The 17,628-nt window shown below is 36.2% G+C and overlaps 1 protein-coding gene and 1 non-coding gene across 3 annotated transcripts; one reads left to right on the top strand and one right to left on the bottom strand.

The window, feature by feature from the left end:
* The first annotated feature begins 8,790 nt into the window (after positions 1–8,790).
* Positions 8,791–8,897, top strand: LOC139865258 (small nucleolar RNA R71). The gene has a single exon (XR_011764779.1). It is a non-coding gene; the product is annotated as a small nucleolar RNA R71 (small nucleolar RNA).
* A 1,760-nt stretch (positions 8,898–10,657) lies between these two features.
* Positions 10,658–15,694, bottom strand: LOC139864927 (protein PIN-LIKES 3-like). Of its 2 annotated transcripts, XR_011764537.1 has the most exons (11): positions 15,338–15,694; positions 15,179–15,258; positions 13,581–13,705; positions 13,349–13,470; positions 12,724–12,981; positions 12,554–12,646; positions 12,385–12,485; positions 12,230–12,282; positions 11,801–11,986; positions 11,444–11,720; positions 10,658–11,327 (listed from the first exon to the last, which is right to left on the bottom strand). XR_011764537.1 is itself a non-coding variant. In XM_071853492.1 (10 exons), the coding sequence occupies exons 1-10, from the start codon at positions 15,470–15,472 to the stop codon at positions 11,596–11,598; spliced, it is 1,278 nt and encodes a 425-aa protein (XP_071709593.1). In that variant the 5' UTR covers positions 15,473–15,694; the 3' UTR covers positions 11,382–11,595. The 2 variants fall into 2 exon arrangements, 1 of the variants encoding a protein (XP_071709593.1); XM_071853492.1 differs by lacking the exon at positions 10,658–11,327 and having other exon boundaries at positions 11,382–11,720.
* Positions 15,695–17,628: the final 1,934 nt, after the last annotated feature.

Below are 17,628 nucleotides of genomic sequence, written 5' to 3'. Positions count from 1 at the left end.
TTGCATTCGAGTCGTTGAGTTCATCAAGATTATTATTAAGTCAATTATAGTTAGATATATTATGAAATGGTATGCACTAGAATCCGTTATACTCGTCCGCGTACCACCCATGCTCACACTCGGACCCTTAGTCCTCTTACTAGGAGCACCATACGAAACAACCCTTCTCTCACTTGAAGGTTCACCAATCTTTGATCGTGAATACGAATCGAAACCTCTAGCCACGGCGAATAATTCCGTAAACGATTTCGCGTAACCCCGGCTAATCTTATTCTTCAAGTCATCATTCAAGGTTCGATAGAAATCTTGCATCAACAAATTATCATTCCCCAAATACTCTGGGCAAAAATGAGCCTTCGCCATAAAGGTCGTCTTGAGAGTATTCAAATCCATAGAACCCTGTTGCAAATTTCGCAACTCATTACGCATTTCCGATAAATCGGCTGAAGTTCGGAATTCCTCAAAGAATTCCTTCTTAAACCCGTCCTACGATAACGCCATAAACGGTTCACCACCGATAAGATCAATCTTACCATCCAACCAATCCTTTGCCCTATCCCGCAACAAACTAGTAGCGAGTCTTGTCCTCTTCTCAGGAGGGCATTCAATAGTACGAAAACACCCTTCGACATCCGAGATCCAAGTTGTGCTTACCAAAGGATCCGGTTTTCCATCGTACATCGGGGGTATAGTCCTCATGAAGCCCTTAAGACAACGCTCCATTTCACTACTACCCCGAAATTCGGAATACCTCCTATCCATTCTTTCATCCAACGCACTCATTTGCTCCGCAACGGCGGCCGCAACTCTAGTATTAAACTCTTCGTCATTCGTCTCGATCTCGTTTCGCGTCGCCATTCTAAAGAATGCAAAATGATTAGTCCACGAACGTATAACACCATACGCACAACACCGCCCCATCTTGCTCAACACCCATCGTACATCACTTGTTTGACACGATTTGCACCCGTAATAAGGTTTGCAAGTCCTTATTACGCACACACGCCGTATCGACTCGTTAGTACAACGACCGCTTCGCTCGATGATATAAACCAACACAACGCAAATTCTACGCGATATAAGCACCCACAAGAATTATTATCACAACACAATAATATATTAATAATATCCGCATTACTAATATAAACGTTAGTCCACCTACAAACAAGGCACTAACTATAACCTATTCCGACCCGTACTCCTACAAGTCCCGCAACAAATTAAGCACACACAAAAGTCTAAGTCTAGGCACCTATCTCAAGTCACCTAAATCCCTTAGACCATGCTCTGATACCACTTGAAACAACCCAACCCGTATTAAAACCGGCCCATAAAAATTTTTCCTTTTAATACGCGTTAAATAATACTTTAGGTCCCGTTACACATATTCCAAAACGTATTTGTTATCAAGGTAAGTTCATCGAACTTAAAACATACATTAATGATTTAAACTCCTTAATACAATGGTTCATTAATTAAATCGTAAACCGGTTATAATCATTATGACCCGACTAGTTACGTTTACACCAAACCGAGCATGGTGATTTGGGACTACGCTACCCAAATCCTAATCGAGTCCAAAAGCAAGATCTTCTAAAGCAACCTAGCCGAGATCTCTAATCCCCAAGCTTACCCGAGCCGCCAAGCATGCGAACCTATAAAAATATCAACAACGAGAGGGTAAGCTAACGCTTAGTGAGTGAGAATATACTACATACATATATATGCATAAAATGGACACGCCACAAAATATCAAATACCGCATACCGGAGCATCCAAGCATAAAGGCAAGCTAGTCTAAGCATACCGTAAGATCACTAAGCAATGAGCTTAAGATACATCAACAAAATATAAGTTTGCCAACAACGATGTGAACAATGCCAATAAGCTACACCCGGAGGGTTAGCTACAACACGACAATACAACATTATATGTATACAATATATATGTATATATATGTATATATCTCTCGAATAACATAATTTGCTTACGCTTACAACACAATAACCATGGTTAACCAATCGTACAAGAGAACGGTACATGTAAGTCCGTTGGAGTTCATAACATCCACTAGTGTTACTTATACACCGCGTAATCACTAGTCCCCCGGGTGATGTCTTAAACACCGCGACTAACTCACCCTTACAACAATGTGGCATCTTAAACACCGCGACGAACCCACACTTCATTCAATACAATGAGTGGTGTCTTGAACACCGCGACACTTCCACTCTCACGACATTGTGGTGTCTTAAACACCGCGACAATCCCACAAGTCAATTACACAAGGAGTAGTGTCTTAAGCACCGCGACAATACTACTCGTTACCTAGAATGTGGTGTCTTGAACACCGCAACACTTCCACATTCATACCACACAAATGAATACATTATATACGTTCACGCATAATTATTCCACTCACAATATTAACCCTTCGACATTGGGGTTATATAATCCACATCACACGCCCATGTGATAGAGTACACGCAAGGTGTGCACCTCGTCAAAGATGGTCAACCAAAACGCACAACCGTGCCAATTGGACCTACACACAAGTCCATCAATCCACCTATATGTGAAGTGAGCTCTATAACCGAGAACCACTTCACCCGACCCGCACCCATCCTACACATACATATGCATATAGGATATTAACACTCACCTTAAGCCTTGATGAATGCAACCAAGTAATCCGCAACTCGTCAATGGAAAGTACCTATTCCATTATCACAAATTCAACAACACACTTAGATTGGATTTACAAACCAACCCAATTTGACACTTAGTGCAAATTCGACCCAAATGTAATTCCAAGTACAAACCGCGCCCAAACTAACCAATAATTACTAACACGGGTGAAAATGGTCCTAATATGCCAAGTAAACCCAAACACAAGTGTTAAACACATGTCTCACCCATTTTGACACCAAAACCCTAATTTTGACCCATTAAGTCAAAATCTCACCGTTTACAAGTCTTGACACCAAAACACATTTAACTCGGTTTAATACTTCAACTTAATCCATTTTAAGTTTATAAACCTTATTAATTCACAATCGGGTCATAATTATCACCGAAACCCTAATTTTGACTCTAGTCAAAATTAGTCAACCAAAAGAACCCTAATTTCTTCCAACACCTCAATAATCACTAAATACTAGTGATTACACCCATTTGCAAGTCTTACAAGCATAAACTTGCACACCAAACCCAAAACCCGCCAATAACAACAATAAATCCGAATATTGGTGTTAATCTCTAATTAACAACTAAATGGGTTCTATCTATGAATCATACAATCAAAAGCCCTAAACTTGAATGAAGAACACAAAAACGAACTTTGGAGTTAGAGCTTACCACTAGTATCACCGTGTAGCTAGGAACGAGGAGAACACACTTGTCAACTACGCCAAGGATCAACTCCCGATCCTTCCTTTCCAAAAATCCTTTTGAAATCAAATGGGTGTTTGAGTTTGAGAGGAAAAATGAAAAGAAATGGGAAATTAAAATGAGAAATGAAATGGGTGGATGAGGTTAAAGCCTCAAATCTGCCTCAAATGTGAAAAGACCAAAATGCCCTTGAACTTCATTTAAATTTACAAGAATCCGGCACCAGTTTGCCCAGTATGTCGCGCCGCGGCCTAAGATGTCGCGCCGCGACATTTGACTGGTTCTGGGATCCCTTTTTGTCCAACTTCTGATCCAGATTTCAGTTGTTTGCCGCGCCGCGACCTCCTTTATCGCGCCGCTACACAAGGCGTGATCTGACCCCTTGTCTCATACACAAAACTTTAACACCCGAACATGTCCCAAACCCTTCGTATGCCTATCGTACGTACACTATACACCTATAAATCATATACGGGGAAAACGGGGTGTTACAGGGTCCTTTCAGTGGGTTTGGTTTACAGTAAGTGGTTGTCAAAGGTGGGGTTGACATGGTGATGGAAAAGGTGGCGGTGGTTTGAAGTGGAGGTGGTGGTTCGTTGTTGTTACAGCGGTGGTGGTTGTGGTGTTTTGTTGTAGTTGCTCACAACAATAGGAAGCAAGGAACAAGAAACAAGAGTTGTTAGTGTTTGAAGATGAAAAGGTGATGACGGTTGCGACGGAGATAAATCGATGGTGGTGGCTATGGAGTTTGGTAGCAATCGTATTGTTTCCATGGTGATGGTAGGTTAAGGTGGTGAACTCTGGTTGTTTGCCATGATGGTGGTTCGTACGAAGAAGGTGGTGTGGTGGTCGACTGTGGTTGTTGTAGACTGCCGGTTCAAGAAGAGGAGGAGAAGGCAAAGTGGTGGGTTGATCAAAAATCTATCTCTTCCATATGCAGATGTATGTAAATATGATGGAGTAACATATAAGTCTAATACTCCGTAATTAATAATTAATAATATTAATATAATAATAATTATTATTATCTACTTTAATAATACAATTTGAATGAATCGAAAGAAACAGTATTTAACAATTATGCAACCACCTTCTTGTTCTTTCCTACTGACAGAATATCACGGAATGCTATATTGTGGTTCATTGCTAAACAGTTAACGTAAAATTTAATTTCAGAAAAATCCCATATTTTAAAATTAAATCCATTTATTTATTTTTGTCATTATGGTATAAAATTCGATCCTAAATTTAATAAATAAAAATTACATCAACTGTCCCTCTCATTTATGGGTAAAATATAAAAAATGTTAAAATTAAATAATTAGATCCTAAATATATTTTTAATAAGCCTATAACTTATATAACTCATTTTCGTATCACCGTTTATTTTAAAATTACATAAGTTTCTTTTTAACTCGTTCACTATCAATCGAATGACACTTGAGCGTTACCGTTGTTTACTAAATAGATTCGCAATTACAAAATATATACTTAATATACTTTATTTATATTTAGATATCTTTTAAATAATTATTATTATAATATCCTATTTCTTTATTTTATTTTACATAATTAATTTTAATAACAATAACATATAATATTTCAAATTATATTTCTAATTACTATCATATATTCACATATTTAAATATACATGTATCTATTTACAAGTAATGGTTCTTGAATCATCGAGAGCAGTCGAAGGGTAATTGCATACATGAAAATAGTTCAAAATTTTGTGACTCAACATAACAGACTTTTCTTATCGTGTCAAAACATATAAAGATTAAGTTCAAATTTGGTCGGAAATTTCCGGGTCGTCACAGTCAAGACAAGTATAAGACTAGGAATAAGCATGCAAGTGTAACAATTAGTCATACTATATCAATTTCAGTTTCAAACAAACAAACTTTTATCATGAAACTACCCCAATTGGTCAAACTTAGTCAAAGTCAAAGAATCAAGAACCCTAATTTCAAATTAACCGCATACAAGCATGAAAGTTGGATTCTTTTTTATCGAGACATGTTATACAAGCATATAATGACCAATTGCATCAATATAATCTCAATTAAAGCTCACATTCGAAAACCCCCAAAATTGGGATGAACCCTAAAAATTCAAGTTGCAAATTTGTGAAATTAATCATGCAAATCATGTTAGAAAACATAGCAACAACAAGAATCCATCACTAATTTAGTAATAACATCATCAATTGTGCATAAATTCAAAGACAAGAGAAAACATGAACATGGTAGAAATCATGCAAAAATGTGCAAGAACGATATAATGTAGCATGAATCTTACCTTTCCCATGTTATTGGATATTAAAAGTACAAGAAATCTTCACAAAAGATGCTAGAATGATGCTAGGGTTCAATGTATGTGAGTGTTGGTCAGTTTTAGAGTAGAATAATTGAAGTGGGTTTTTGAAAATGAGTCAAGAAAGTGAAAAAAAACCCGGTTTTAAATCAGGTAGGTGCGCCGCACTTGTGGATGGTGCGCCGCACCTTAACATTCAGGGACCAAGTGCGCCGCACTTATATGGTGGTGCGCCGCACCTTGCTGTATGAGAAACTGGTTGGGCTGACTGACTTTGTTTTTTTACAATTTTTAGGCAAATAGTGCACCGCACCTGGCAGTAGGTGCGCCACACCTTATAACTGGTGATTTTTCCAACTCAATTTTGTCAATATTCAACCCAATACTTAGTCATTTTCATCATAAGTTCAACTAAACAAGCTATTTTTGGTCTTTTATGTTTACCCAAATGCATGAAATGCTATCTAAATGCAAACACAACTATGAAAGGATAATATCATACAACCTATATGAAATGAAACTAAATGATACTATGTACATGTTTGTGAAAAGTGTTTTAAGAGTCTATCACGCGACTCCCTTCCAATTAAGGCTTCAACTAACACCGGGGTGGTAAACCTCCCCTCCCACTAGACTAAGGGAATCACCACCTTGACAACCATCATCAACCAATAACAATAACCAATTGTTTGTTACTTTAGCTTCATTAATTAACTTCTTAAGTTTGATTTTTTCATGTTTTGACAAGTTTAAAACTATGCGTTTTCTCAAGTGTTCATCCTTAATGGATGATGCCCGATGTACCCGCCCATACAATTTTATCATGGACTTGTTATTTATATCATTTTGGTCATTTGGTTTAAATAAAGGTGCTTTGGTCAACTTTTCACCACATCTAGTTGGTGAACCAACTTGAGTTGTGCTTGTAGTGCATTGCACACTAGCAACAACTTGTGGTGTGGTCAAGGGCATTGGTGATGATTTAACAGGTTTTCTACGAATTATCATGCATTTGCCTTTGTCCCTAAGAGTTAATTTTCGGTTCTAAAATCAAAGAAAGAACGAGCGGTTGCCAAAAATGGCCTTCCCAAAACAAGGGGTATAACCGGGTCTTCCTTAATATCGACAATGACAAAATCAATTGGAAATTCCATGTCCCCTACTTTCACTATTAGGTCTTCGGCAATCCCACACTAGAACTAATGGATTGGTCAATTAACTTTACTCTCATTTTAGTGGGTGAAAGGTCACCTAAACCTAGTCTTTGGTAAATAGAATAGGGTATAAAATTAATACTAGCCCCCGAGTCGGCTAAGGATGTGAACATTTCCGACCCGTTTACATTGTATGGGATTAGGAAGGGCCCGGGATCACCCATTTTTGGTGGTAGGTTACACTTCTTTAAAATCTCATCACACACCTTTTTTTAAGAAAGCGGTGGATGCTTGCTCAACTTCTCCCTTTTTGGCCATAAGTGCTTTCAAAAATTTCCCATAATTGGGCATATTCTCTAGCACCTCCGCTAAGGGGAGTTTAACATAGATGTTTTCATACTCGGTTAGGGTTGACTTACAATCCACATCTTTTAGATGTGTAGGAGGTAATGGTTGAAGAAATGGAACCAATGTCTCATGTTTTTCCTTTGTTGATGTAGCAAGAACCTCGACCTCATTCCTTTGCTCCTTTGCATTTAAGACCTTTTCTACTTTCGACTCTTTTTCAACATTTCCCAATTTGATTTTCTCAAAATCACCCTCTAATTTCTTGCATGTCGACTCGGTAGCCTCGATTGACATGACGCTTTTCACTTGATACAGGATAAACTTTGCCACTTCCGAATCTTCTGAAAACTTAAATACTCCAAAATCCATCGTATCGATTTCCAATGATCCATCCCAATCAAGATTTTCCTCTTCAACATCAAATGCAAAAACATGAGGGCATTCGGTTTGATCCTCCTCTTCAATTGAAGCAATCAAACTCACTTGAGCATAATTATTATTGAGATTTTATAAACTTGCTTGGTTGTTGTTTTGGTTGGTAGTGTTGCTCTCGATAGGTATGACTCTTGTGTTATTGTGGCTTTAGTTTTTTTTTTTTGGTGTTGTTGAGATTGTTGGTTGTTCCAGTTGTTGTTGTAATTGTTATTTGGGTTGACTTGAGTATTTGAAGGTAAAGTTCCTTGCAGTCTTTCGGCGACTTGGTTTGAAAGTCTTCCAATGGAGCTCTCAACATTTTGGAATGAGGCTTGTTGGTTTCGTATTTGTTGCTTCAAGAACTCATTCTCTTTTGTTAGAAAAGCTTCGGTTGTCTCCACCTTCTTGATATAATTTTGCATCATCTCCTCTAAACTTTTGGAAGGTTTGGATTGTTGAGTGTTTTGTTGAGGTTGTTGATTGTAACCTTGGTTATTTTGTGGTTGATTATAACCTTGGTTGTTTTGATAATTTGGATTGGGTTGGTTGTTATAAGGTTCATTGTCGTAAGGTTGTTGGTTTTGGTATTGGAAGTTGTTGTTTCGGTTTTGGTTATAGTTTGGGTTGTAACTTTGGTTTTGGTTTTGGTTTGTAAATCTGAGTGGTGTATTAGTTTGATTGTTGAATGAGACTTGCTTTTGGTTAGGGTTGTAGTAGCCTTGATTTTATGAACCGCTCCTTTGATAATTTTGATTACTCACATAGTTGACATATGGGAATGTCATCCTAATCAATATGGTTGCATTGATTAATTTGGGGACAATTCTCGGTGAGATGTGGTCCTTCGCACCTTTGACAACCTACTTGCATTGCAACTATCGATTATTGTAGCTTTTTCAACTCTTTCCCATACATTTGAAATTGATTGTTCAAGCTTGCAAGTGTGACTTGCCCATTATCACTCTCTACTTGTGCTACACTTTTTCTAGACAAATCTCGAGGTGAAGGATCCCATTCGTATGTGTTAACCGAGATATCCTCTAGCAAAGTTTCGGCTGCATTCGATGATTTGTACATAAACACTCCACCCGCGGACGCATCATGAGTTTGTCTTGTCAAAGCATTAGTGCCCCAGTAGAATGTGTTGATGTACTCTTTCTTAGTCAAACCATGAGGTGGACAAGCTCGTAACATCTTCTTGAACCGTATCCACGCATCATACAAAGACTCATCATTCTGTTGAGTGAACCCATTAATTTCCATTCTAAGCCGTTTCGCCTTTGATGGTGGGAAGAAGTGATTGATAAAAGCATTTGTTAAATCTTGAAAAGTCCTAATCGAATTGGAGGGTAAGTTCCTTAACCATACTTTCGCATCTCCTTGATGGGTAAATGGGAATGCGCTTAACTTAAAAGCATCATCGGTAACATCCTTGTTCTTATAGATATCACAAATGTTGTTAAATTGTTAAATGTGCTCGAAAGGATTGTCTTCTATTAACCCATGAAAGAACATATCTTTGATCATTGTGAAGAAGTTTCCCTCGATCTTCCAATTATCGGCTCCAATTGGTGGTTTTGTAACAGCCGGAGGCACCAACGTAGGTGCAACCAACCTAGCATTCCACATCTGCGTGTCATTTGGATCATCTTGTTGTTCTTGATTAATCGGTAGTGGGTTGATTGGAATAGCATGACCAAATGGATTACCCTCGGGAGGAGGTTGTTGGCGTTTCCACTCATCTTTTCTAAACAAAATGGCAAAGCTTCGAAATTTCTTTTTAATACCCTTTCTTCATACGTATATAAACCCGTGAACGTGCTTCTCCGGATCAGAAAATGGATATATAAACTCTTGATCTTTTTGGGATCTCCTTTTCATACACCAAAGTACCTACCCTTCAATCACAACACAAACACAAACGGTTTTTCGAAACACAAATAATATATAAAAACAAGAAAAGTAATTTTTGCAAGGATAAATCCTTACAAAAGGATCGAACAATTAAAAGCTTAAATCAAAAACTCAACTAGCTAACCGCTCCCCGGCAGCAGCGCCAAGAAAGTGTGATGTGTGTGGAACAATACATCAATTACCCTCAAATTTATACAAGATTCAAACACTACAAATAAGCACACACAATTAACGAGCATTTAAGACCCGGTTATTATAGAACTTTTACGCAAATATTCGTTTCAAGTTCGTTCCAAGAGAGCGGTGTAAGTCGAATAATTGAAACTATTAATCGTCTTAGGGTTGTTTGATTGGGGGGTTTTGATTGATTTTAATTAACAACTAAAACACTCACAAGTAAACAAACTTAAACTTAATAATTAAAACTAGCAACAAGTAGCAAGTATCTAAATATTGAGATCTAAATCAATTAACTAAGTAGTGTTCACTTACCTAATCCTCTCTATGCTTGGGTTGTCCCATTTTGCCTAATTTGCTATCGCATTAGTTGTTGAACTATTAAATGTTTAGCATTACTATCAAACCTTAATCAAATTACACTTTGCAAACTCACATAAGCATTGTATTCTAAGATCAAGTTAAGTATGAGCGGTTATTGATATTATGCTTGGCTTGAAATCACTTAAAACCCTTCAGCTATCAAAATCACTTAAGATACTCAAACCCAACTATGTTGACCAAAGGCCAATTGAAAACCAACAGAAACTAAGAACACAATCACTTGAAATTCCCAATTTAGTTGTCTAGATCACTTAAAGTGCTGAAGCACAAATTGATTCACTTCTCAAATCACTAAGAGAGCTACATAATCTATGTAATCAAAGTAAAGCCTAAAACAATGCATAGCAATGGATATCATAGCTAACACAATAACACTTGCTCATGTATTTCATTCAAACAACTTTCAATCAATAAATTTTGGGCAAATCCTTACACTAGAGATTCATAGATAAACAAACACAATCAGATTAGCCAAGCATGACTAAGATTACACTAATCATAAGCATTGAAACACAAATAAATATCATATTAATCTATTACAAGTATTCAAATCAAAACTAGAGAAATAAAGGTGGAGATTACAACCCAAATGACAAAACTAGATAGATCTCGCTTGAGCTTTTGCTTGATCTTCCAAATTAGCCTTAATCTCCTTCTTGATGATGAAATTAGGGCTTGATGATGAAAAATCGTGCTAAAAACTGCAGCTCTCCCCCTTTGAAACCCTATCTCATTCTTTTAGTGTTGCCAAAAAAATTCTGCCTAAAAACAGCGAGGTGCGCCGCACCTATAGCAGGTGCGCCGCACCTTATGACATGCGAGGAGGTGCGCCGCTCCACAAGGCAGGTGCGCCGCACCTTATAACTGAGATTTTGATCTTCAAGTTCTGAATTTGAAATTTGACTTTTTAGTGTTAAGGTGCGCCGCATTTTGAGTCTGGTGCGCCGCACCATTGAACTGCACTTCCAAAATCTCCATTTTTCACTTGGAATTGCCCATTTTGCAATCCCTTTCCACTTTGGATCATGCCCTGCACTTTGGTTCACTAAATAGGCTAGGTTTTGGTCAATTTTACACCAATTTGAGCTTTAAGCCTTGAACCGACACTTTTGCACAAATAAACAAATTTCGGGCCCAATGATCCTCAAAACCAAATGAAATGAGGGAGATACCGCGAGATAAAACGTGTATAAATAGAGCAATATCAATTGGCAACCATGTTTACAACTGAAAGATAAAAAAAAAAAAAAAAAAAAAAAAAAAAAAAAAAAAAAATCTGTGGTTAAATTTATGTAAATGTACCTATGTTCTAATGTATTTATACTGAATACTGATTTTACAACCTTAAAACTATCTGGTGAAAGTGAATACAGAAGTGGATTGCTATAATATTGAATAGGTTTATATAACTTCATCGCTTCACACAATACACATTTATTTATGCAAAACAAAGTAGAAGCTATACGTATGATGCAATTTCGTCCACATTGGACACTTAAGAGACTAGCCACATGAAAAGGGTCGTCCACAACGTGAGAGACACTGCTGCCACAACATAAGTCCATAGCATGATAACAGAACACTCACTTTCGCCAACCTCAAACAATTGTGTTATCGTACCTGCCAATATCGTAAGTTAAACCTTTTCTAAGATATATAATTGTACGCTTTTCTTGTACTTAAAACATATGTAATCATACCAATAGCCATAGCAGGTGGAAGTGAGTATTGGATCATAAGAACAAACTGATACAGTGGATCAGATCCCACAAATCCAATATGATGCGCGGCTTTCACAATGCCAATTCCAAGAATTGGTAAAGCGACATAACGAACTACTAAAATCCCAACAATGAGCCACAACCCTACATCTGATCTCTTTAGACCTACAAAAAATGAATAATAGTTGGCAAATAATGTTAGTCTCTAAAGAGTTTATTAAAAAAGGATTTTCTATGAAAACCCTTAGTGTTTTCGTTAGCGTGCATAAAAAAACTGTAGAATATATAACCATCACATAAAAGTCACAAATTCTGCTATGTACATCTCATTTAAGCACGCTAACGATAGCCCTAAGGGCTTTCGTTAGAAAAAATGAAATAAAAAAGACATTAGTTTGATCCAAATACCATTTAAAAGATTAGCTCCCACTATCAATGTCATGGCTGGAACTGTTGCCTGACTGTTAGTTTGATCAATTGGATAAATGAATAACTAAAATAACTAAAACTTGATGTACGTAATAATTAAGTTTACTTAATAGTATAAAATGATTTATGTGTACCCAAGAAGATTTGCAGAACTGTCGATAACACGAAGGGGAGCATTATCACCTATCATTAGTTTTCTAATCGGAGAGATCACTCCTATCAGAAGCCCAACGATCTAACAAAAAACATTCGTATATGAAAACAAATTTAACTAAAAATACAAAAATAATCACAAGATCATACCGTGGCAATTGTGGAGGGTGTTAACCACATCTTGAGGTTGATTTTGTCAACAAAGGTATCAAAGTGTTGTCTCATCTTCATTAACACGGTCACCTATTGAAAATCATCGTTTCATAAGAAGAGGACAGTATATAAAACTAGAATATAGATGTAGTTTCATAATGTGTTACCTTTTTCCTTTCATCATCTTCAAATGGGATGTTAGATTCATCCACTTGTGCACTTTCATCATCAGGAACTTCACAATCTTCGAAACTCGAGCGACGAGATTGAATCAACGCCTCTGTGTAATTCTCATTGAACATATCCAATGTTTTACCCGAACAGTCAATGCTAATAGTTGACACTTTTGCAATATCTTTGCCACTCACGTCCCCGTACGCCCGTATGATGTTGTAGACATATGTCCATATATAAACAGAACCAATCTAAAACACCCAGAAGAAACTCATTTTGTATCTGCTTTTGTCATTACATAGTATATAATCATACAATGCTTTGTACGACCGTTTCAAAGAATCAGTCGTGAATCTAGGATCAAAACTCAATGGATTCTTAAGCAGTCTAGTTATATTATATTTCTCAGTTGTTTACCTCCAAAAAACTATAAATTTTAAAAACAAATGGGGTCCGATTGTTAAATTTAGTGGTGTCCTATACAATTAGAATGATATTCTCTATAAAAAAAAATCAAAAGTAGTGGTGTCATTGGACACTATCACTTAGATTCACCTTTGTTGGTAATTCAAAGTATTAGAAAACTTCGAAGCAAAAAATAAACATGTAGACATTTACCGCCATAGAGAGCGAAACTAAACCCTGCCCGTTTGTTGAACAAGTTAAAGTGTCACCGAAAGGACTGTTACTTTCTTCACAAACTGCGGGAACAATAATCAAAAGCAAGTTCCCAAGGTTTCCTACAGAGCCATAAATTACAATTTCCTTAAACATATGTAAGAGCCTTGAACTTTAAATGGAATAAAAGTTTTTTATTATGTTACGTAAATCGAAACGAATATAAGAGAACCCGCAGCACATGAGCCAATTACGAGACCATGCAAGTGTTCTGGGGTTCTGGTGATTTTAACAAGCACCCATCCAAGTGCTGAACCAATTATAAATGTGAGAAGGATGTTCACTGGCATGAACCATCTACATTCAAACAATTGATTGGTTATAAAACCAATAGGACTAATTAAACACAATTTGTTCATTGCTGAATTAACAGAAACTGTGATCATATTAATTAAGGGGATGGAAGATGTACTAATACAGCTAGTACACAAATATGCCTAATGTTAGGTGTAAAATTGCATTCGGTTTTGGATCTTAATTATTGTATACTTATTTATAACAGCATATGGTCTGATGTTTAAATGTTGCAACTATTAATACATATCATTTCTCTGTTAATCAAAAACTAAACTAGGTATATGTTGCCAGTTTAAAGTTAGGTTATGTTTGATTACAGCCGAATGTAATGATTTTAACGACTAGTGAATAGTTCAGCATTCAACGCGTTTAAGGACAAGAATATATTTGTCCAATTATTCATAGTTGAAATACTCTTGTATTGTAACCACTCAGCACCTTCATTTCCCTTTTAAAACCCTTCATTTCCCTTTTAAAACCCTTCTTTAACCTTAATAACATCCTGAAACCCTTCGTTAACCTTTAATATCATCCTTAAAGTATCTAGAATACATATCAAGAGTATAATATTTTATTTATTCACATAAAAGGGAAAGGTTAATACGTAAATTTACATTATTCAAAGTATTCATTAATTATTAATTATTAACCCTTATATACTAAAACACATGGTCAAATGTGTAGTTTTTAACCCTTATATACTAAAACACATGGTCAAATGTGTAGTTTTAATTATTTCCGGTTGTAGTTTTGCGTTTGCGTTCACACTACAATAGGTCCCTCAATTTCGGCTCAATTTACACAACAAACTCTCAAGTTTACACTTTTTCAGGGGTAAAAAGTGTAAACATATAATTTTATTAAAATAAAAGAAACTAATTCCCCCGAATTTATAACGGACCGTATCTTCTCGCTCGGTGCGAGTTAAATTTTTTCGAGACTACCGTTCAACTCGAGAAAGTCTCACGAACCCAACGAGACTAATTATACGCGAAACAGACACTTTTTAATAAACGCTTAACACAACGACAGCCCGTATCTTTCTGTTCGCCGCAAGTTAAATTTTTCCGACAGCACCGTTACACTCGAAATTTTTTTTGAACAAAAGGAAACTAACTACCTTCGAAACGAACACTTTTTAAAAACGCTTAAGACAACGAGATCTAAAACGGCGCTTAAGACCCTCTGTAAATACACAACAACTACGTTAAAATATGAATACACAAGCCGAAAGCCCCCGCCTGCATCGCGCGGGCCGGATCCGTACTAGTTTAGAATAATTATCGGGTTAGAATCTTTCATATTTTAATTAAAGCATTTAGTGATTAATCATTTATTTTATCAAATGAAAGGTAGATAACCCGGCCGTTTCTAAATAAATAATACTACTAACAAGTAAAACAATTTTAGCTTGAACCATTTTTTTAGTATCTTTTTTTAGGTGAACCAAATATCGGAATTAATTTGACTCACAGAGAAACTATGCTGGAGGCAGTGACAGTATCTGCTAGGCTACCGCCAACAAGTGCTGGAATGAAGACATAGAACACAACCTGTTCAACAAACACAATTACTCAATTTAGTAACTGAATTTCTGACCTAAGATTAATATGAATGTCGATTTTGTCTTACGTTGTTGAGATGATGTCGAGCAGCATCGCCCAATATATTGACACGGTTTACAGCTAGAAGTAGACCGACCGCTGTGATAAGAAGTGTTTTGAGAACCGGAATCAGTGCTACGACAAACAAATCTATAAATGCCATTGGTCTAGCTTTTTGGTTTTGTTTTTGAACAATTATTATAAAAAAAAAATGATTCAGATAAGAAAAGAATAAAGAATCTTAAGATGAAGAAAGGGAAAAAAAGAATCTTGTTAATGTTGTTTTGTTCGGCCTTGCGATTATATAGTCTATAATCAATGATACCCAATTTAATGATTTTAAGGTACGAGTAGAGAACGTAGTCAATTAAACGTGGAATCGAAATTGATAAGATTTATGAGGTACGAAAGAGGTGAAAACCATACAAATTAAACTGGTAATATAGATATAGATTGGAGTATGGGACCATCAACTTTATTTATGTACTTATTTCAATAGGAAACGTGCTACTATATTATTGTGTATGTTTCTACCCTTGTACTGACAAAGGAATACACGGAAATGGCAAATTCAAATCATGCACGCAAATTAAGACAAATTAATTTTATATGTGTATATTTTATTATCCTTAGACCTATTTTAATGGTGATGGCGTTATTGGGTGTGATGAGTGTATTTGTGGGGTATAGTGCTGAGTTGGCAAAACTGATGGAGTGATGATGTGATGAAGTTTGTAGTGGTAGGCGTGATGGTTGTGTGATAGATTAAATTGGTCCCACATTTTTATTTTCTTTTTCATTTATTATTATTATTATTATTATTATTATTATTATTATTATTATTATTATTATTATTATTATTATTATTATTAATTCGTATTATTAATTTTAATAATTATAATAGAGTACAATTTTTTTAACACCACTTTTATTAAAAAAACAAACACGGTTACATTTTTTTTAAAAACTAAACATTTAACACAAACACAACGATATTTAAGTTAAACATTTAAAAATTGTCCGAATCATCCAATGAGTAGAACTTGCCATCCGTGTCGTATTGTGGCCCGGAGGGTACATAGTCCTCTTCATCAGAGTGCACAACGTATTCGCTCTCATCTCGGAACTCGATATACAACTTGATTTTTTCGTTGTGGGTCACTGCTCGACCCACAAGCACAATCCAGTCGTCTTCATCTTGAAGAAGAGTGGCTGGAACGTTGGGTTTCTTGAAGAACCACACTTGTGAGAATGTAAGAGGTATGTCTTCTTTGAGAAAATCGAGCAGCCGGACAACTGATAATTTCGGACGATCATGCAATACTCCCTCTGTTCAGAATCAACGGTGGAGTAATTCTTGACCTCACGATCGAATTCACCACCAAAGTTAACTTCTAGCATAACATTCATTTGAGTCATTTTGAACTTATAGAATTAAGAAGTAGTAGAGAAGTAAGTGTATGAGGTGTGGTTTGTTAACAAATGAGGGGTGATATTTATAGAGGTAGAATTCAACTATTTGAATGAATCCAATGTTTGAATTAAAAGGCAATGTTGAATGCAGCTTTAAACATAGCATCTTGTAGGATCGTGTAAACAGAATTAAACGATCTTAGATTCAATAACGAGTGCGGAAAATCTCGTTGTTGGGTTTTATACTCAAAACTCAATGAAAACCTTTGATCTTAATGATAAAATCGACTTAGATATGTTAAAGATCGACTATATTGAATGCTAGAACATCAGGGAATCGGATTGTACGTGTAGTATAGGCTAGGATACGTAAACTTAATAATGAACCCGAAATCCCCTTTAAAAACATACATCACGTTGCAACCGTGCGGTTGCACCTTGCAACCGTGCGGTTGCCTGTCTAACCGTACGGTTGCATACCATCAGAGAAAGTTAAACAATTTAGCACTTTAACTTGATTATAATGAACTCGGGGACTAATTATGCACCAACAAACTCCCCCTAGGACCCAGTTCATTATCTAAAATCACATTATACACTTTCCCTGCAAAACAACTAAACACACAGTCAACACATTCAATAATATGAAAATTAAGACGTTAAAATCAAGTTATTACAACCAAATCGAACTAAATCCAAAAGAAAACATTCACGTTCACAGTTCATGAAATTTAAAACCAATAGACAAACATTAAGCATGGATATCATAAGCATAACAAGTACGAACAACACGGTTAAACTGAATTGCCTGCTCGGTATTAGGCAACTCATGAAAGATTGGATGTTTCCTCAACACCTTGATATCAGTCTTACTCAAATTCCGAATCCACCTCGGATCGATAATCC

This window comes from Rutidosis leptorrhynchoides, chromosome 8, assembly GCF_046630445.1.
Source record: "Rutidosis leptorrhynchoides isolate AG116_Rl617_1_P2 chromosome 8, CSIRO_AGI_Rlap_v1, whole genome shotgun sequence".
NCBI lineage: Eukaryota > Viridiplantae > Streptophyta > Magnoliopsida > Asterales > Asteraceae > Rutidosis > Rutidosis leptorrhynchoides.
Note: the sequence above shows the minus strand (reverse complement) of the source record. Positions and strands in the feature narration are given on the sequence as shown.

Excerpts from the sequence above, each read along its gene's own strand:
- LOC139864927 (XM_071853492.1), bottom strand. The coding sequence starts at position 15,472 with ATGGCATTTATAGATTTGTTTGTCGTAGCACTGATTCCGGTTCTCAAA. Across the intron at positions 12,647-12,723 it reads AAGATGATGAAAGGAAAAAG|GTGACCGTGTTAATGAAGAT; the intron begins GTAACACATTAT and ends GATTTTCAATAG. Across the intron at positions 11,721-11,800 it reads TCCACCTGCTATGGCTATTG|GTACGATAACACAATTGTTT; the intron begins GTATGATTACAT and ends CGATATTGGCAG.